The following is an 18,246-nucleotide window of genomic DNA, read 5'->3' on the forward strand; positions in this document are numbered from 1 at the left end:
ATAACAAACACATTCTTTCTTACCTCCCTGTGTGCCAAAAATACTGACCTCCTCATTCTTATCAGGTGAGACCTTGCCTCTGCTCCACTCCTGACTCCAAGCTCCTCTGATTGAGACATTTGAGGCCCTTTGAAGGTAATTCTCAGGAGTACTACTTATGCCTCTGCAGATCACCAGGAAGCACTTCTGGACTGGGTCACCCACATTGCCACAGAATCTCTGGCAAACATGGCTCGTCTCAAATGTCTGTACTAGAACCTTAATGTAGCAGGGAAATGCTGCTGCCCACTGGCAGTTAGGGGAAGTACAGTACCTCTAAAGATTCCCACAGATAAATAGCATACGATTTCCATGTCTTCTCAGTTGTTATAGTTGTTACTTTAAAAACAGAAAATGCAAAAAATATGAGAGTTAGTCAGCAACATTGTTGTGAACTGATACCTGGTCAAACAATGGTTCTTGTCTCGTGCCTGTTTGTGTTGGGATACCCTGATCACTTTCACCAGTCTTGAGTTCAAATTTCTCCAGTCATCTGCAAAATTTTTATTGCAAATGGATGAATGAATGGAAGGATGTATAAATAAACTAGGAAAACGTTAAAACTGTAATGCAATAGATAATCCCTTTTCTATGCCTGTTTTGTTTTGGTCAGTGTCATGAGTTGCTGAGCGCTTTAAGTAGTGAGAAAGCGTTATATAAATGCAAAGAATTATTAAAGAATTATGAGGAGCCAAAGGTCTTCTAATAGCAGTAGATGCAAAGAACAAAGTAGAACCAGGTACCAGGATTGGATAGTAAACCAGCTGATCAGAAGGGATACTCAATTACATTAGATATTTAATTGTCACTAAGTGTTTCTCAGAGTACTCCAAATGAACACATTGGGAACATGCACCTCTTCATATAAAAGGAGATCAACCTTGGGATTAAACCATATGTTTACTGTCTATCCTTATCTTTAAAAAATGCTTCTGATTAAGAAGTGTATGTTTTAAATTGAGATCAACATCCATAAGGAGTTAATAATAAACTTTAAGAAGCTGTAAATAAGTGAAATAATACAAATAAAACTTTTGCATAATTCTGAAAAGGAAAACTCTGAAAGTTAATGTTTGCAGCCCCTGCAATCAAAGCATTGATGTGCTATTCCTTTCCATGTATATTTTATAAATTCTATGGATTTTGCAATAAAGGAGAGCAAATAATTTTTAGAAGGCAAACACCATTTAATTGCGACTGAATATGAAAAATGGTATGCTTTACACTGCTTTTTACTGCTATTAGGTACAGCGCGTTAATGAGTGCGTTCCAATACAACTCGGAGTCCTGCCACGTGCAAAAGTACGCTGACGACACTGCTATCGTGGGCCACATCAGGAGTGGGCAGGAGGAGGAGTATAGGAACCTAATCAAGGACTTTGTTAAATGGTGCGACTCAAACCACCTACAACTCAACACCAGCAAAACCAAGGAGCTGGTGGTGGATTTTAGGAGGACCAGGCCCGTCGTGGACCCCGTGATCATCAGAGGTGACTGTGTGCAGAGGGTGCAGACCTATAAATACCTGGGAGTGCAGCTGGATGATAAATTGGACTGGACTGCCAATACTGATGCTCTGTGCAAGAGAGGACAGAGCTAACTATACTTCCTTAGAAGGCTGGCATCCTTCAACATCTGCAATAAGATGCTGCAGATGTTCTATCAGACGGTTGTGGCAAGCGCCCTCTTGTACGTGGTGGTGTGCTGGGGAGGCAACATAAAGAAGAGGGACGCCTCACGCCTGGACAAACTGGTGAGGAAGGCAGGCTCTATTGTAGGCACGGAGCTGGACAGTTTGACATCCGTGGCAGAGCGACGGGCACTGAGCAGGCTCCTGTCAATCATGGAGAATCCACTGCATTCACTAAACAGTATCATCTCCAGACAGAGGAGCAGCTTCAGCAACAGACTGCTGTCACTGTCCTGCTGCACTGAGAGATTAAGGAGATCGTTCCTCCCCCACACTATGCGACTCTTCAATTCCACTCTGGGGTAAAAGTTAACATTATACAAAGTTATTGTCTGTTATACCTGTATTTTTATCACTCTTTAATTTAATATTGTTTTTTTTATCAATATGCTGCTGCTGGTGTATGTGAATTTCCCCTTGGGATTAATAAAGTATCTATCTATCAATCTATCTATCTATCTATCTATCTATCTATCTATCTATGAATCTAAGGTACATACTCTTTTGATTGCTGAAAGAAAAAGCAAATATTTTAGCCACCACTCAGATTTGTCTGCAACTGAGACTTAATTTGACACTAGCTACTGAATTAGACAAAACCAGTGGTCTGTCAAGTGCTAGATTTAGTTAGATATGTCAAGTAAAATCTTGATCTACTAACTGGTCAGATGAGTAGGGAGGAATTTACAGTAGCTTCCTGGATTGGTAACTGGATTTTTGTCCATTTTTTTTTTTGAAAGAATGATTTATTTTTTGTTCTGAAGGTTTTGTGCTTAAAGTTAATTCAAATTGACCATACAAAAACACAATACAACTCATATTAATTTTATACATGAGGCTGTGCATCATCTTAGAGGTAATACAAAAAATGGATGTCTTTTCCACATTTCTTATTTCACACAATATATTCATTTGTAACTTTCATGAAGCCCAAGTATAGTCGCGGGAGTTATTCAGCCCTTTCTGTTAGCATAATTACTTGGAATTTGCATGTTCTTTCCATGTCTGTGCAGTTTTCATTTGGGTGCTCTGATTTTCCTCCTACATCCCAAAAACTTGCATGTTAGGTCGATTAGAAATTCTAAACTGGCATTTGCATGAGTAAGTTTGAGCAAGTGGCCACACTCTGTGATGGACTTCTTAATTGTGGAAAAATAATTTCCACCTTGCATCTAATGCTGCCTGGCTAAGCACTGGCTGCTCAGCTCTTAATTGTATAATCAGTTTAGACAACGGGAGGATGGATTGTTGGTTGTGTGTTTGCCTCTTAATCAGTATCACGAAATAAGGGGACCTATGTGCCAGAAACATACTTAGTTTCTACATCCATGTGAGGCACACAAGAATTATTGCATAGTTATGTGGCAAAAACATGACTCTGTTGAAAATAGTCCTGGGATAAATGCAGACATAGAGAACAGATATTTCTTGTTACATATTTTAACTATGACATGTAAACCGATCTCCCATGCACAAAGCAGCCCATTGAATTTCTGTTAGCTGTCCATTAAACTTATCTACTTATCTCTAAATTGAATCTGTGTCAGATTGTCATGCTAATTCAGGTCATGTACTCTCTTACCCATTTCCAGGACCTCAGAATCCAGACAGCCTACGAAACAGGTTCAACTTTATTGCAGATGTAGTGGACAAGATAGCCCTGGCTGTGGTGCACCTGGAGCTATTTCGCAGGTAAGGGTGGATCACAACATGTGCTGAAGGATATGCAAGCACTTTTTTCATTGAAGCTGTAATTGTCCATTTTTTCATGGTCGCCGTATATAGATTTAGCTGAAAGTTAGAAAGCAGCAAGTGCTAATACACAGTGCTCACAGTGGTGTTTTTTAGTTCGGTGACTTATCATTGTTTCTCATTAAGATTTAACTAGATACTGATTAGCTTGTGAAGAAGACATTCCCATAGTTGACAACTTGTCTGCCACTGTTAGCCTAGTAAATTCCTGTAGACAGCTTCTGTTTTTAACCATAGACCAAAAGACAGACTTTGAAATGTATTTATTTGTAACAAAGTTGTCAACAAAAGTAAGTGTACTTCAGCAAGTTCTTTATGCATTAAACATGTAATATTCTGAATAATTTTTATAGGCCACTGTGTATACTGAGGCTAAAAAACCCTGTTTTTGTAAGTTTTTGAATAGTAAAAAGTAAAGTAGCAGATGGTACCATGAGTCTGAATAGCAGTTTCTATTTGGAGAGAATGGTCCCAGCTGAAATGCTTGCCAACTGGATTAAAGCTTCATCCAAAACAAAATCAAATAAACAGACTTTTATGTCACTAAAGCAGCTGCCAGGGAGGAGTGTCAACACAGCTTTTATCATGGGCAGCTAACAGAGGAGAAATGAGAGTATTCTTGACTCAAGCGTCTGCTTGCATTTCTAGCCACCATATGCTAGACTTAAAAAAAAAAATCTTCCATGCCAAAAAACATTCTGAAGTGTACAATAGATGCACTCACGATTTTCAGCATTTACAATGAAAAACATGCAACCCATAAGATAGTTTGCATTTTGATCCCTGGGTTTCTGCTTCTACATGAAATCAAAAGTCTGGCTTTATTTACACTGCAGTTCTGTGGGGGCATCTTTTAATCATGTAGCCTACCCTTACCTTGCAACAAATTTGATTAATTTCTTGCACTGTTTAAATTATTTTCCAGATATCTGTCTAAGGTCAGCTCTTTATATACTTGCAAATGGATTAATAACCAGTTTAAAATTTAATCAAAAATAAGTTTAGTGCCTGTGTTAAACAGTGAATTAACAAATCAAGGAAAAAATTTTCTTAATGATTCTTTCCTTTACTTATTTACTTTACATTGAAACATTGTAAATTTAGAGGTACATTTTTATTATGTTTTGTTTTCTTTGCCAGCTTTGCCCAAAGTGTTGAACTGAAAAGAATATGCAATAGCCTTGTACAAGCAGTGCAAACAGCACTTGATCTGGGCAAAATAGGGTTCAGTTAATTTTATCTATTAAAGTCAGTCCTTCAAAGGGGTTTAACAGTCCTTATATTTGGAACAACTTCATTAAGGCTAATTATAAAACAGCCTCATCTGCAGTAATGATTTTATTAAATGAAGCTTTAAAAACTGACATACTGTATTTGGGAACATTGATCTTTGATACAGACTGGAGCACAGTTTTTGAATACTGGTTAAATTGCATTGTAGGCTACTTGGAAATATTCATGCTGCTTGAAATAATATCAAGATTGATGTGCTTTATTTGCTTCAAGTTTGAATTTGTAGTGCTTAATTTTTCTTAAAACCAAAACTAGAACAATAAATACAACTATAGTCCAACTACTACTACTATTATTATTATTATTATTAATACTCCAGCTGGAGTATAATAAAAGACACAGAGGTGGCAACATAAAACTAAATCAATATAACAACATGACTCCATGTATGCTCCAGGGTTTAAATGCATTGCCAAAGGCTTAAATTAAGTCAAAATATAAATGTCTCTCAAATGAGCTTACATTAAAAACATACATTAAAAGTTAGCAAATATCATCCTCCATTGTTCACTGCCATCTATGAATTTATTGGTGACAGTCTTTACAATTGCTTTCTACTCAGCTTCTGACTTTCTCTGACATTGTAGATTAATCAGATGGTGATACCGCAGTCTTTGGAAAGGGCACAGCAAATAGGAATCATGGATCGGTGTTTTAGGATGATTATTTACATTTAAGTTGTGTCAGATTTTGTAAGTACATTGCTCTAGAAGGTTACTGCTTAGGTTGATAGGTGAAGTAGCTTATAAGTAGCCTGTGGCAACATACAGACTGAAATGCACCAATTTTGGACTTTTCAAGTTAATTTTACAAAAGCAAATTTTCTGTAGCAAAGCTTGGGTAATTCTTGGGATATTTCAGCCCCCCCCCTTAACTTTAGAATTGATGATGCAATAGATCTAGTGTCCTCAATGCAGCACCTTTGTGTGTATTATTTTAATCCTTTTGAGTGATGCTATAGAATAGCTGATACTTTATATGATTTTAAGTAAGATTAAAATATATTGTATTAGATTTTCATGTTCCCTCAATGCTGGTCTTAATTTTCTTTTGATGTGTTTTCTCCAACATTTTGAAAACCTGCCTTGTAGATTGATTGACTACGTTTCAGACACTCCCTACTTTTAGCTTGTAACTAATTTTTCCTTGTTCTTATTTGCTCCTGGACTGTTTTTAATATCAGTTACATACTGTGTTTTGAGTTGTATCCCTATTACATATATGATTTAAGGAACTCTCATTTTTCATTATTTTACTATTCTGTAGATATTGATTGATGTTTCTGTTCTGGTTTAATTTCAGCATCATTTTTCTTATATTTTCTATAAAGTTAGCCCTTTGTGTATCTCTGCTTTGTTCTGTCAATCCTATGGAGACAGCTGTGCTTCTTTCCTTCACAAAGTTTTCTTCTTCCTTACATTGCTTTTCCTGTCCATTTTGTATCTTGCATTGTCTTTTCTCAGTTATCTAGTTCAATTAATATATGTTATACGCATTTATTATTCAGTAAATATATAGTTAATAGAGAATATGTTTAGTAAATGTTATATTACCATCAGACTATTTATAGCATCTACTTCAGTTAACTGCGGTGGGTTGGCACCCTGCCCAGGATTGTTTCCTGCCTTGTGCCCTGTGTTGGCTGGGATTGGCTCCAGCAGACCCCCGTGACCCTGTGTTTGGATTCAGCGGGTTGGAAAATGGATGGATGGATACTTCAGTTAAAATTTACATTTCGTAGTCTGTGAACCATGTCTTAAGAGTTTTTCAAATACTGCATCTGATTTCATTGAACAATATTTTTGTCTGTCTTTATAACAATGCTAGCACTGAATATTAGCTGCTGTTTTATCTTTTCTCACACATATTTGGCACAAATGCTGTAATAGGTGAAAGACCTTTAAAGGTAGGCTCTGTTCTTATTCTTTTATTCTCAGTGATTTGGTGGGTCCATAGGAAGAAATATCATAAAAGCCAAAATAAAAATTTGTTTCAATTTTTCCTTTAAAGAAAACATACAGATTTTTTTCCAAAAGTGTTGCTATATGTTTTTTTCTCAAACACCTTTGTATCTTTTTTAGACAAAAAAAAATGGACTAATTACATCAAAGTTACTTACTGTATACCATAGTTGCAAATAAATAATATCATTTGCTAGGATGGAGGAGAGAAAAAAAATGACTATACATGGTGACCAATTTGATAATACTGATAAATATTCTGTGCAACCTTCAACGCCCTCTGGAGTGTTTTGCAGTCCTGAACAGAACAGATGTCATTCCAATATTTTATACAACCATTGATACTGTACTCCACTGTACACCTGTTGAAGGTGGTGAGCATAAATTGAGACACTTGGGCTTTCCTTGTACATCTCAGGAAGTAAAGACACTGGTGGGCCTTTTTGATGGCTGACATGCAGTGTGCCCTTTTCAGGTAGTCAGTGATGTTGAAAAATTTTAAGACTGGGTGGCGAGAGAAAGAGCTATTTCTGACCTATCCTTTTAATCCTTACAATTGTAAGTGCCAACATAACAATAGACTTTATGGCAATAACTCCTGGAAAAATGGGAAATTAACGTTAAAGCTATCTTATATAACAATGTACAATCTTAATTTAAGACTACTAACTGAATTAAGGTCAAAGCTATCTTATCTTAAGGTAAGACTACAAAATGACAACAAAATTTCAGAAGCAATGTCTTCATGAAAAAACAGTTAACTTTGTGAGCTGGAATGCTAAAGATCTTAATCAAGAATTAAAAAGAAAGAAAGTATTCTCTCACCAAACAGGTCTAAATGCTAAAATAGTATTCAGTTTCGGTTGCATAGAGATTAGACTGACCAAATATTCCACTTCATATAAACAAAGAAAACTAGAGGTGTGAGATTTCTTATACATAGAATAATTTCTTTTGTAATATCAGATGTAGTATCTGATTCTTTAGGGCAATATGTGATAGGTATTTGCATCCATTCCTAATTTGAACACTCATAAAATTATAATGGCTGGAGACTTTCATTGTGTTTTAAACCTAGACCTGGGTAGGTCTCATGCCACAGGGGCGATGACATGTAACACTGCAAAAACAATTACACAGTTTGTAACTGATCACAACTTATCAGACCTCTGGAGATTTCTCAACCCAAACTCAAGAGCATATTCCTTCTTCTCACCAGTACATCACTGTTACTGATTATCTCTTTATAGATAACAATTTATTGTGCACGATTAAATCTTGCAAGTATAACGCTACTGTTACCTCTGACCACGCCTCTTTGATCATGGAGCTCAAATCATTATGCCCCACATACTCATCTCGCACCTGGAGTCTTAACCGACTTTTATTAGCAGACAAGAACTGCACACAGTTTATATCCAAGCAGGTTTTTTTTAGAGAAAAATACATCCTCAGAGGTCTCTGCAGTAATACTCTGGGAAACACTGAAGACTTTTTTAAGATTAAATTATTTTTATATATGTCTCCCACAAAAATAAATCTGAAACCAAGAAAGCATCAGAATTAATCAGTGAAATTACCAAAGAAGATCAAGAACACATTAGTTTTCCAAATGAAGCACTTTATAGGAAAAGACAGGCTTTGCATTCAGAACTCAACCTCTTGACAACAAGAGAAATGGAACAAATCACGACATTATTACTGTAGCTGCATTTTCCCAAAATTACCAAAATTTAGCAGTTCTAGCATTAAAAATGGGATTCAACAAAAGCCTGACACTCTGAAATGATTCCACAGACAAAATATCTGAAAAGTTTTTATTAAAATTCAAAGTAAAACAGTTAACACAAAAAAGAGAAAATTGAAATAGCAAACAAAAGAAAAGTTCTTGTTAAGAAAAGTTCTGTTCAAAGCTTAAATCTTGTTATATGTCAAATCGTTGCAAATCACAAAACGTTTCTGAACCATTTCAAAACGATCAGAAAACTGTATGCCTATCCCATTTCTAAGCTGAAAATGGGTCTTTTAAGTAAGTCTCTGTGTTCTTGGACCTATTCTAAACAACAACTGACTCAATTAGCATACTTTATCTTAATTAAAGCAAGAAAGTTTTATCTCATACTAACTTACAGGGGGAAGACACTATACCATTGTCTATGACTATGAAAGACACTTCTATTCTATTGAAATTAAGCAAACACTAATATGAGTTTAATTCAAAGCTTTAACTTTCTAAGATTGGCTCTTACAATTACTATGAACATGGAGAGAAGGCTAATAAAATCTTAGCTCAACAAATCCACAAACGGGAAGTTCGCAATGCAATACCAGTAATTACCAACATAGACGGAGACAAAATCATTGACAATAAACATATAATACACACATTTAGAGAATACTGATTCATTACAGATACCACAACTAGATACTCTCAGTGCAGAGGAATTAGATAAACCAATTACTAGATGCTATAAACTCACTTCAGAGTGGGAAAGCAGCAGGCCTTGATGGTTACCATGCTGAGTTTTATAAAAATATATTTCAATTAAGTTAGCCCCCTTTTTATTAGCAAACATTTACAGAAGCCAGAGACAATAAAATTGTACCTCAAACTTTTTGCTAAGCATTAATTACCGTCTTTCTTAAGAACAATAAGGACTTACTATAATGTGAATCATACAAACCAATCTCACATCTGAATAATGATAAGATACCCTCCAAAGTTTCTATCAGAAGGATTGATAAAGTGCTTCCTTTGGTAATATCACAAGACCAAGCTGGATTTATTAGAGGCAGACACTTAGCTTCCAATCTTCAATGCCTGTTTAATTTAATATATTCACTCACAAAGTCTAACACCCCAGCGATATTATTATCATTGGATGCAGAAAAACCATTTGATATGGTTGAATGGGACTACCTTTTCACTACATTGGAGACATTTGGGTTTGGTCCGAACATATGTGCATGGATCAGTCCAGAAGCTTCAGTTTGTATTAACAACATTATTGCAGACTACTTCAAACTAGAACGTGGTACTAGACAAGGATGCCCCATCACCACTGCCTCTGGCAGTTCACTTTTGAAATGCTTATGAGATAAAGAGGATTATCAAAGAAGGACTTGAACAGAAAATATCACTATTTTCTGATAATATGGTACTATATACATCAGATCCACAAAATACTGTTCCAGCAGTCCTTACAGTACTAGTAGAATTTCAAAAGATTTCTGGACTTAAAATTAATTTTAATAAAAGTGTGCTCTTTTCAGTGAACTCTCTAGCACATTATATTAGATTGGACACTTTCCCTTTTATCATCTCAGATCAGTTTAAATACCTAGGGGTAAACATCATAAGTAAACATAAAGCTTTTTATCAACAAAATTTTGCTGTCTGCATGGAAAACCTAAAGCAAGACTTGCATAGATGGTCTACCCTTCATCTCACTTTAGCTGGAAGAATTAACATTGTCAAGATGAATATCCTTCCTAAGCTTCTTTTTCTATTTCAAAGCATTCCCATATACATTAACAAATCATTTTTAAGAAGTTCAATTCAATCATAACCTCATTTATTTGGAACTCAAAATATCCACGCATCCAAAGAGCAACCCTACAAAGACCTAAGGCAGAAGGTGGCATGGCTCTACCTAACTTTCAGTTTTATTACTGGGCTGAAAATATACAAGCTATAAAAACCTAAACATTGACACAAATAGATGAACACACATAGGCTTGGTCCACAATAGAAATAAAATCCTGCAGTGCTTCTTTATATTTCTTGCTTTGTACCCCAGTAAATATGAGTTATTGTCAATATACTAACAACCCAATTGTGCTTCATTCACTCATAATATGGAACCAATGTAGGCAGTACTTTAAGACAGAGCAGCTTTTATTTGTGGCATATCTGCATGATAACCACCTTTTTACACCTTCTCAAACATACACAGTTTTTAATGTTTGGAAAACATATGGGATTAAATCGCTTAGAAATTTGTACATATTCATTTGTACATGTACATTGAACAATTACACTCCAAATTTAATTTTCCATCAACACAATTCTTCCACTACCTTCAAATTTGAAACTTTGCTAAACAAAATCTGCCAAATTTTCCTCACCTCCCACCTATCAATATCGAGGACTCAGACAGTATTTCTGCAATATATAAAAACATTTTAAAGTCCCTGCCTTTCAAGTATTCCACAGTACTGTGGGAAAAGGATCTCTTACTCAACATTTCAGAAAAGGAATGGAAGGTAGCCATGCACAGAATTCACTCGAGCTCCCTATGTACAAAGCACACAATTATTCAACTTAAAATCTTTTATTGAGCACATCTGCCTTGTTTAAAATTGTTCAAAATGTTTCCAGGGCATGATATAACCTGCGAACATTGCAATCGAGCTCCAGCCTCATTGGGCCATATGTTTTGGGCATGCACCAAATTAACATCATTCTAGACCGAAATCTTTAAATGCCTTTCAGACAGACTTGGTGTCACAATCTCCCCATATCTGTTAACAACTGTGCTTAGTGTACTCCCAGATGGGCTTAAAGTGGAGAAGGACAAACAAACTGTAATTGCCTTTACTTCACTATTGGCATGTGGATTTATCTTGCTCAATGGGAAGAATCCTAACTCACCTCTTTTAAGTCAGTGGGCAACTGATGTTATATACTATTTGAAAATGGAAAAAAAATCAAATTTTCACTTAGAGGATCTGTTCAATTTTTAAAAACTGGCAGGACCTAATCAATAACATTTTAACCAATTACCATTTACCATTTAAACTTGGGAAAAGGATTTTCTCCCCCTTTTTTTCTGCACTTAAATTTTTAGTCTGGCTATTGGCCTTGCTGTCTTTCACATGGTTGGGGGTTTATTTGAACTTAGTTTTGTCAAGTTTGACAGTATGGAATGTTACTTGCTTTTAATAAATTCAATACAATATTAAAAAAATAATTTAAAGCTGCTCTCCCCCTTCCTCTCCATAGCTTCTTTTCCAGTGTCAAAAGAACTGTACGCTGCCTCCTGCATTCTAACAACTGTAACTTGATTTTTGCTGTTATGAAGGGAGATTTGTTCTCCTTATATTACTGAATATGAAAGAAAACATCATCTCTGTAAGCTGTCTCATTATTTTGTCAAGGAAGTGTTGCTTAGGTCAGTCATTTAGTAAATTCAAAATCCCAGTGTCGAGGGTGGCTAGAAGTCTTAGAGCCTGGTGATTGGCCTTGATGGTACAATAGTTTTAAATTCTGATGTGTAGTGTATAAGCAGTATTCTGGCACAGATGCTCGTGTTACGCAAGTATGTCAAGATGAAGGATGAAGTGTATGACATTATTTGTAGACTGATGATGACAATATACAGAGTGAAGGTAGAAAAACCTATCCTGAATATTCCATTTAATGTGTCATAGGACTTGTCTGCAGTCATTGAGATAGTCCCGTTTTTATTTCCTTGGCATGGGAATAATTTTTTTAATACAGATTTGCTCAGTGAGATATGAATGTTTTTATTGAAAATGCCAGGTAACTGGTCACTATAGGTTTTTAAAATGTGTCTTTGAAGTCCATCTAGGCCTAATACTTTTTGGATATTGGTTTCATTTAAAAATTCTCCTTATTTTTCTTTTGTTTTGTTTGAAGTAAATTGTATCTGTTATGTTATTATTATTTGTTTTATTGATTGGTGTGCCTTTATAATGTTCTGCTTTTCAAGAAAAAAAATTCCTTACATCATTCACATAAACAGAGAAAGATGGAGTTTTGCAGAAATTTCCAAAGGAGACAGTGTGTTATCTTGTCTCAATCAAAGAAGGAATATTATCCATTAAGTTTGTATTGTAAAGAAAAAGTGTATGTAATTCAATTAGGCTTTACTTTGTAATCCTTAAGCATCTGCAGACCCTGCTCCATTCTCCAGTGTATCACTGTACTGTTTAGCAACTTTAATTGCTTTTCTGCGCTCATACCAGTATTTTTGTACGCTTTCATAATCCCTACTCATGTACTAATTTAGTGAATTAAAACAGCCCTGCTAATATTTTCTTAGTATCCTTAGTCCTGAATCTCCCACTTAAGTCTCTGCTCTTAAGCAAGAAGCAGATGCCCTGAGAGGTCTGATTGCCTAAAGTGAGGTTTGGGTAAGAAGCAGTAAACAGGAAACCTAAAACCTCTTGGGAAGGACTTTTTGAATTGAAGACCTGCTTCTCCCCATCATTCTTTGGTAAAGTGTTCTGTCTTCAATTCAAAAAAGTGACTTTCATGAGACTTTAGGTTTCCTGTTTATGATGTCTTTTAATAATTCTGGAATTAACTATTTAAAATAATTTAGGCAAAAAAATGTGTTTTTCATGTTTTGAGCATACAACTGCATAATGGACATGTGGATTATGTGACAAGTAACATGAAGTTTTTTTTTTTTTTCATGGACATACTGTATTTCACATCATTTGCTGTTGAACAGCATCAGTCATTATTGGCTTCTATTAAGCCATAAACATCTTTCTCTCCGTTCTGCATGAAAACATGAAATTAAAAAAATTCTTTGCCACCACAACGAAGTACAGGGGTCAAGTAACATAGAAACAATTATCATTTTAGGGTGGAGTATTTCTTTAAATATGTGCTTCAAAGTCATTGACATAATGTGCTAGTGGCAATTCCAACTCTTTTACATTTTTTCGAAAGTAATCCAAAGGTAATATGTAGCTTAATAAACAATTAGAAGTTTAATCTTCCAATTTCTTTAGTTTCTTCTACATATGTGAAATATATGAGTATACACATACATATTCACATTAACCACCTGTACCATATATTTCAGGACTAAAGTCTGCCTTTATCTTACCTAGATTGCCATTCAGCAACCGTGAAGTGCCAGTGTCAAGCGGTTCTGGATTTATTGTGTCTGAGGAGGGCTGGATTGTAACAAACGCTCATGTGCTCTCAAACAAGCAGAGAATTAAAGTGGAGTTGAAGAATGGAGCCCAGTATAATGCCAAAGTCAAAGATGTGGACCAGAAATTGGATATAGCTCTGATAAAAATTGAGACAGATGTAAGTCGTGTGGGAGAGATGGAAGATGAAAACTTTTCTATGCATGGCAGAGTACATATCTTTGAGTGGTTCATTCTAAAATTTAATATGTTCTCTTTCAATTCCAAGACATTTCCTTTTTCCAGAGTCTTGCAACCTTTATACGTTTGGGGGGAATTCAGCAGGGATTTGATAAAAAAAAGGATGTGGTCATCATGGGCTATCTGATGTATCTTGACGTGCGCACGTACCAAATGTGTTAACTGGCATTCAGTAATTGAAAAGTAATACTGCTTAAATTAAAACTAACAAAATAATACCACAAATATTATTATATCAGTGCATCAAGAAGTAATAAATACTAAAATTATTCAGGATCCTTTTATATACATCATCTCATAAAAACTCTTTACTGCTGTTTTGTTTTCAAACTAATATTTACATACATCAGTACATGTAGAAAATACTTGTTGCTTAATAACACTTACGGAAAGTTACTAAGTTCTAGGTTGTAATAGACAAGTTAAATGAATTCAAATTTAAAATGTCACAAACTGCTGATGCTTTAATTTTCCAAATCTATGTAATTTTTATATGTCTGCACTTTAAGGCTCTAACTATGAAATGAAACTACTAATTTTAGGTTCAATCTATTATTTTAGCATTCCAGTAAAACAGTTATGGTTATGCTGTTTTCAGTTACATCACATATGCAATCAGATGTTTGCTATGGCTTATGCCCGAGGGCTCATCTGGAGTTAGCCATGGCACTGGGCTGGGCTATCTGCAGTAACATACTTATAATGGAGGGCTATTTCCCAGTTCCATCCTAACCATTTATGTGCTATGTGTGCTTTCACTGTGCTTGCCACATTTTGGTTGTACTAATGTAAATTTGTGTGGCTTCAAAAACCTAACAAGCCCCACAAATTTAGTGTTTTTGCACATTTTTAGTAATGATGTTTGTTGTTTTAGCAGCCCCAGTAAATGTCCCTCTGCAATTTGGCACTACCAATATATGTATTAAATATCAGATTGATAAAGAGTTCTGCCTCAAGTTTCATAGCAGCATTATAGGCTGTGCCACAAGCTCCCATAACTGTAGTTGCCACTACCTATTTGGAGCTTCCTCATTCTCCCAGCATTTGTATGTTTTCTTCTTGTAACTCAAATACTTACAGATTAGGTTAATTGATTAATCCAATTTGTCCCATTTTGAGTGAGTGTGGGTATATGCATGAGTAGGTCCTGCGATAGAGTTGCACCCTGTCCAAGGGGGTCATCTAAAAATTAAAAGGTTGGGGTAGCAATTTCCTGTTAATTACTGAATATTTTGATTATTTAAGGTACAATTAATTTTGTTGCTGAGAAACACATTTAACAACACTCTCCATGCTTCAGTGACTGTTATTCTTGACACTGGTTTCGGTAGATTGGTACAGATGAAAGCTTTTTATGCAGTTAGCATTTTCTGGTTCCTCCACACACATGAAGTCACAAATAAACAAGACCTGAAATAATGAGCATTTCCTCAATTTATCCTCAGTTAGTGACAAAATTTAGCTGCTCAAATAGTTGCTGATAAACAGGGCAAAATGCCCTCTAATGACCAGAAATCCATTAATGTGTGACATTTTCGAGAGTATTCTGATTAGTGGTTTAACTGGGTCAAAAATCATCCAGCTCTTGTCTGGTATCTCTCACTTTCCCATATATTAGACAATTTGTGATTTTGTTTGTGTTAGATATCATATGCTTGCTTTATTAGGTCAACTTGATGAAAACTTCTGAAATGCTGTCAAACCAAGAATAAATCTTTGCTCCAATTGTAATGTACTGTATACTTGCTGGCTGAAAGTAGGACAAGGAAAAAATAAATTATTGACTAGACTGTCCAGGTTTAGGGAAGGGTTGCTATGGAATATTCCAAACCACTTTTGTCCCTCCTTGATGTGCTCTATGTTCCACTGCAGCACTCTTGAGACATATGTAGCTCATTATTTTAAAAAGACAGCTGAAAGCCTAACTTAACGTTTCCTGAGTGTATTTTCACAAATATTTAAAAAAAAATCCTAACTACTTAAACATGTTCAAGCTTTCTGACAATCCCAGAATTAAGAGACACTTAGAGACACTGCTCTAAGATAATAAAACTGTCAACAGACTGTAGAAGGGTATCTAAGCTGCCCATGAAAACTGGTAAATGATGACTGCAGGGAAAGATGCCTGCTGTCAATAAATTACTCTTGATGATTGAACTAATAAATGGCAGGTACTGACAAGCAGATTTTTGGTGAGTTAAAATGTACTTTATTAAGCAATTTAGGAAAACACAGTGTGGAAGAGTTCCATGTATAAGTAAGGGGAACTGGCCGCCATTAATGAACATATAACCACTTAAACAACCCTGAATCCGAAAACCACAGAAGCAAAGCATATTGTTATACTGTGGCCTCAAATCTTTTGGGACACATGGCTTGGTCACTGAAATTTGGCTATTTCCATATGTATTTTCTTCTAAAGACATGCATAGTTGGTTATTTGGTAACTATAAACTGGTCTATTACATTGTGAGTGTAAGTGTGCATGATGATAAGTTGGTAGTCAACTTAGGAGTGTTTCTTGTCTTTTATCAGTAGAGCCAAGGTAAGCTTTCCTACAACCCTACAATAGATAGACAGGTTAAATGCAGATGTGAATCAAATTAAACCATTTATCAATTTCTTCTCTTTTCACATTGGATTACAAACTTTGTAATTATGTTGTTTTCTTTTTTTCTTTCCTTTCTGTCAAGAGTCCCCTGCCTGTTCTACTTCTAGGCCGTTCAGCTGACCTGCGCCCTGGAGAATTTGTCGTAGCCGTTGGCAGCCCCTTCTCACTGCAGAATACAGTTACAACAGGCATTGTTAGCACAACTCAGCGGGGCGGCAAAGAGTTGGGGCTGAAGGACTCGGACATGGAGTACATCCAGACGGATGCCATCATTAATGTGAGCCCACAGTGTTGTCTGCATATCTCAATTTAATACAAGTAAAAAGCTTTTCAAAATGAAAATCTAAAAACAATGTGAAGCTTGCTTAAGTTCTCCCAAGTTATGAGACAGCTTCACCAGAGCTGAAAGTAGGCAAATTAAAACTCATCCACATAATATCCAGATAAAGACAAGCAATACTGTTAATAAAAATAGTAATTTTCCTTATTTTCAATAACTACTTTAAATTCCACAACAACTGCAGGTTTCCCCACAGCATGTATAAACATTTAAACTATTTTTATGTGCAGTATTTCATTACTGTGAGAACGTTTACATCACACAGAGTGATTTGCGCACTTAACATGTAACATTTTCATTTCAGTACGGAAATTCTGGAGGGCCCCTCGTAAACCTGGTGAGTTTTTTTCTTTTAACTGCTGAGTGCACAGATTTTTAGTTTTGTTCTGTCTTGTTAACATTCCTGGTGATTTACAGTTTCAAAGTTAAGGGATGTTAATATTGTATTGTATTCCAGTTTACAAATGCCATTATTTTGTTTGCCTTTAAAACATTATATAAAATTGATTGAGATACTGTATTATATAAGTTTGATTAATTGAGAGATAACCAAGTTCATTTAACACAGTTCAACAGTTACATTTTTTTCAAAGTGCAAACATCAGAAAATAAAACTCTGATGGCATTGTGTCAAAAGCAAGTCATATACCAAAGGAAAAAAAAAGTTGTTCAATATGTCTTTTAAACTAAAGCTGGTCAGAGACTCACACAAATCTCATGTTTACTAAAGGCTAGATGCCTAATGATGAAAGATTTTTTCAGGGAACTATGCCAGTATTCCTCACTTGAAATACTTTTGGTTACTGGTTTTCATTCTAAACAATTTATTTAGAAGCTTCTTTTGCCATATTGAAACATATGATTGTAAAAGGATAGCCTGTTGTTCTTTGCTTGCCATCACAGAAGTTAGAAGTAGTCATCATTTTACTTTTTTTTAACTTTAGAATGAAGGCTACTACAGTTATAACTTTTCCTACACACGAATGTATTCAGTCTGTTTAATATGTTACTTTGTTTTACTTCCTCTTGTAATGTTGCACACCATACTATGTGAGATAAAGACTAATGGAGTATATTGAACGATTAATGAATTATTTTTATCTTAACCAATTGTCGTCTAACAATGACGGAGAAATACCTGGGCAGACAAAGAATAAATGCTTAAACAGTTCCTTTTCATTATAAGGAACTTTTCAATATAATGGTCTGAAAAAGACTGTAAAAAGTTAAGAGACTGACAGATTATAATTCTTTTCCAGAAACATTCTGATAATTAGAAATTGGTAATTAGAGTAGAAATGAAACAAGACCCATCAAATTGGGAGACCTGAACCGAGAGGTTGCAAAAATGAGAAAGGGCATTGGCATTGGTGTCCTGGGAACCCCAACAATGCTTATAAGACTA

At 35.4% G+C, this 18,246-nt stretch overlaps 1 protein-coding gene across 1 annotated transcript in view; it reads left to right on the top strand.

The window, feature by feature from the left end:
- Positions 1–18,246, top strand: part of htra4 (HtrA serine peptidase 4) — a 76,103-nt gene that overhangs the window by 35,110 nt on the left and 22,747 nt on the right. Inside the window, exons 2-5 of the mRNA XM_028803509.2 lie at positions 3,322–3,421; positions 13,606–13,810; positions 16,584–16,778; positions 17,146–17,178. Of these exons, the coding sequence (XP_028659342.1) occupies positions 3,322–3,421; positions 13,606–13,810; positions 16,584–16,778; positions 17,146–17,178 (533 nt within the window). The remainder of the gene's footprint in view (positions 1–3,321; positions 3,422–13,605; positions 13,811–16,583; positions 16,779–17,145; positions 17,179–18,246) is intronic.

Source organism: Erpetoichthys calabaricus, chromosome 1 (assembly GCF_900747795.2).
Source record: "Erpetoichthys calabaricus chromosome 1, fErpCal1.3, whole genome shotgun sequence".
NCBI classification, from domain to species: Eukaryota; Metazoa; Chordata; class Cladistia; order Polypteriformes; family Polypteridae; genus Erpetoichthys; species Erpetoichthys calabaricus.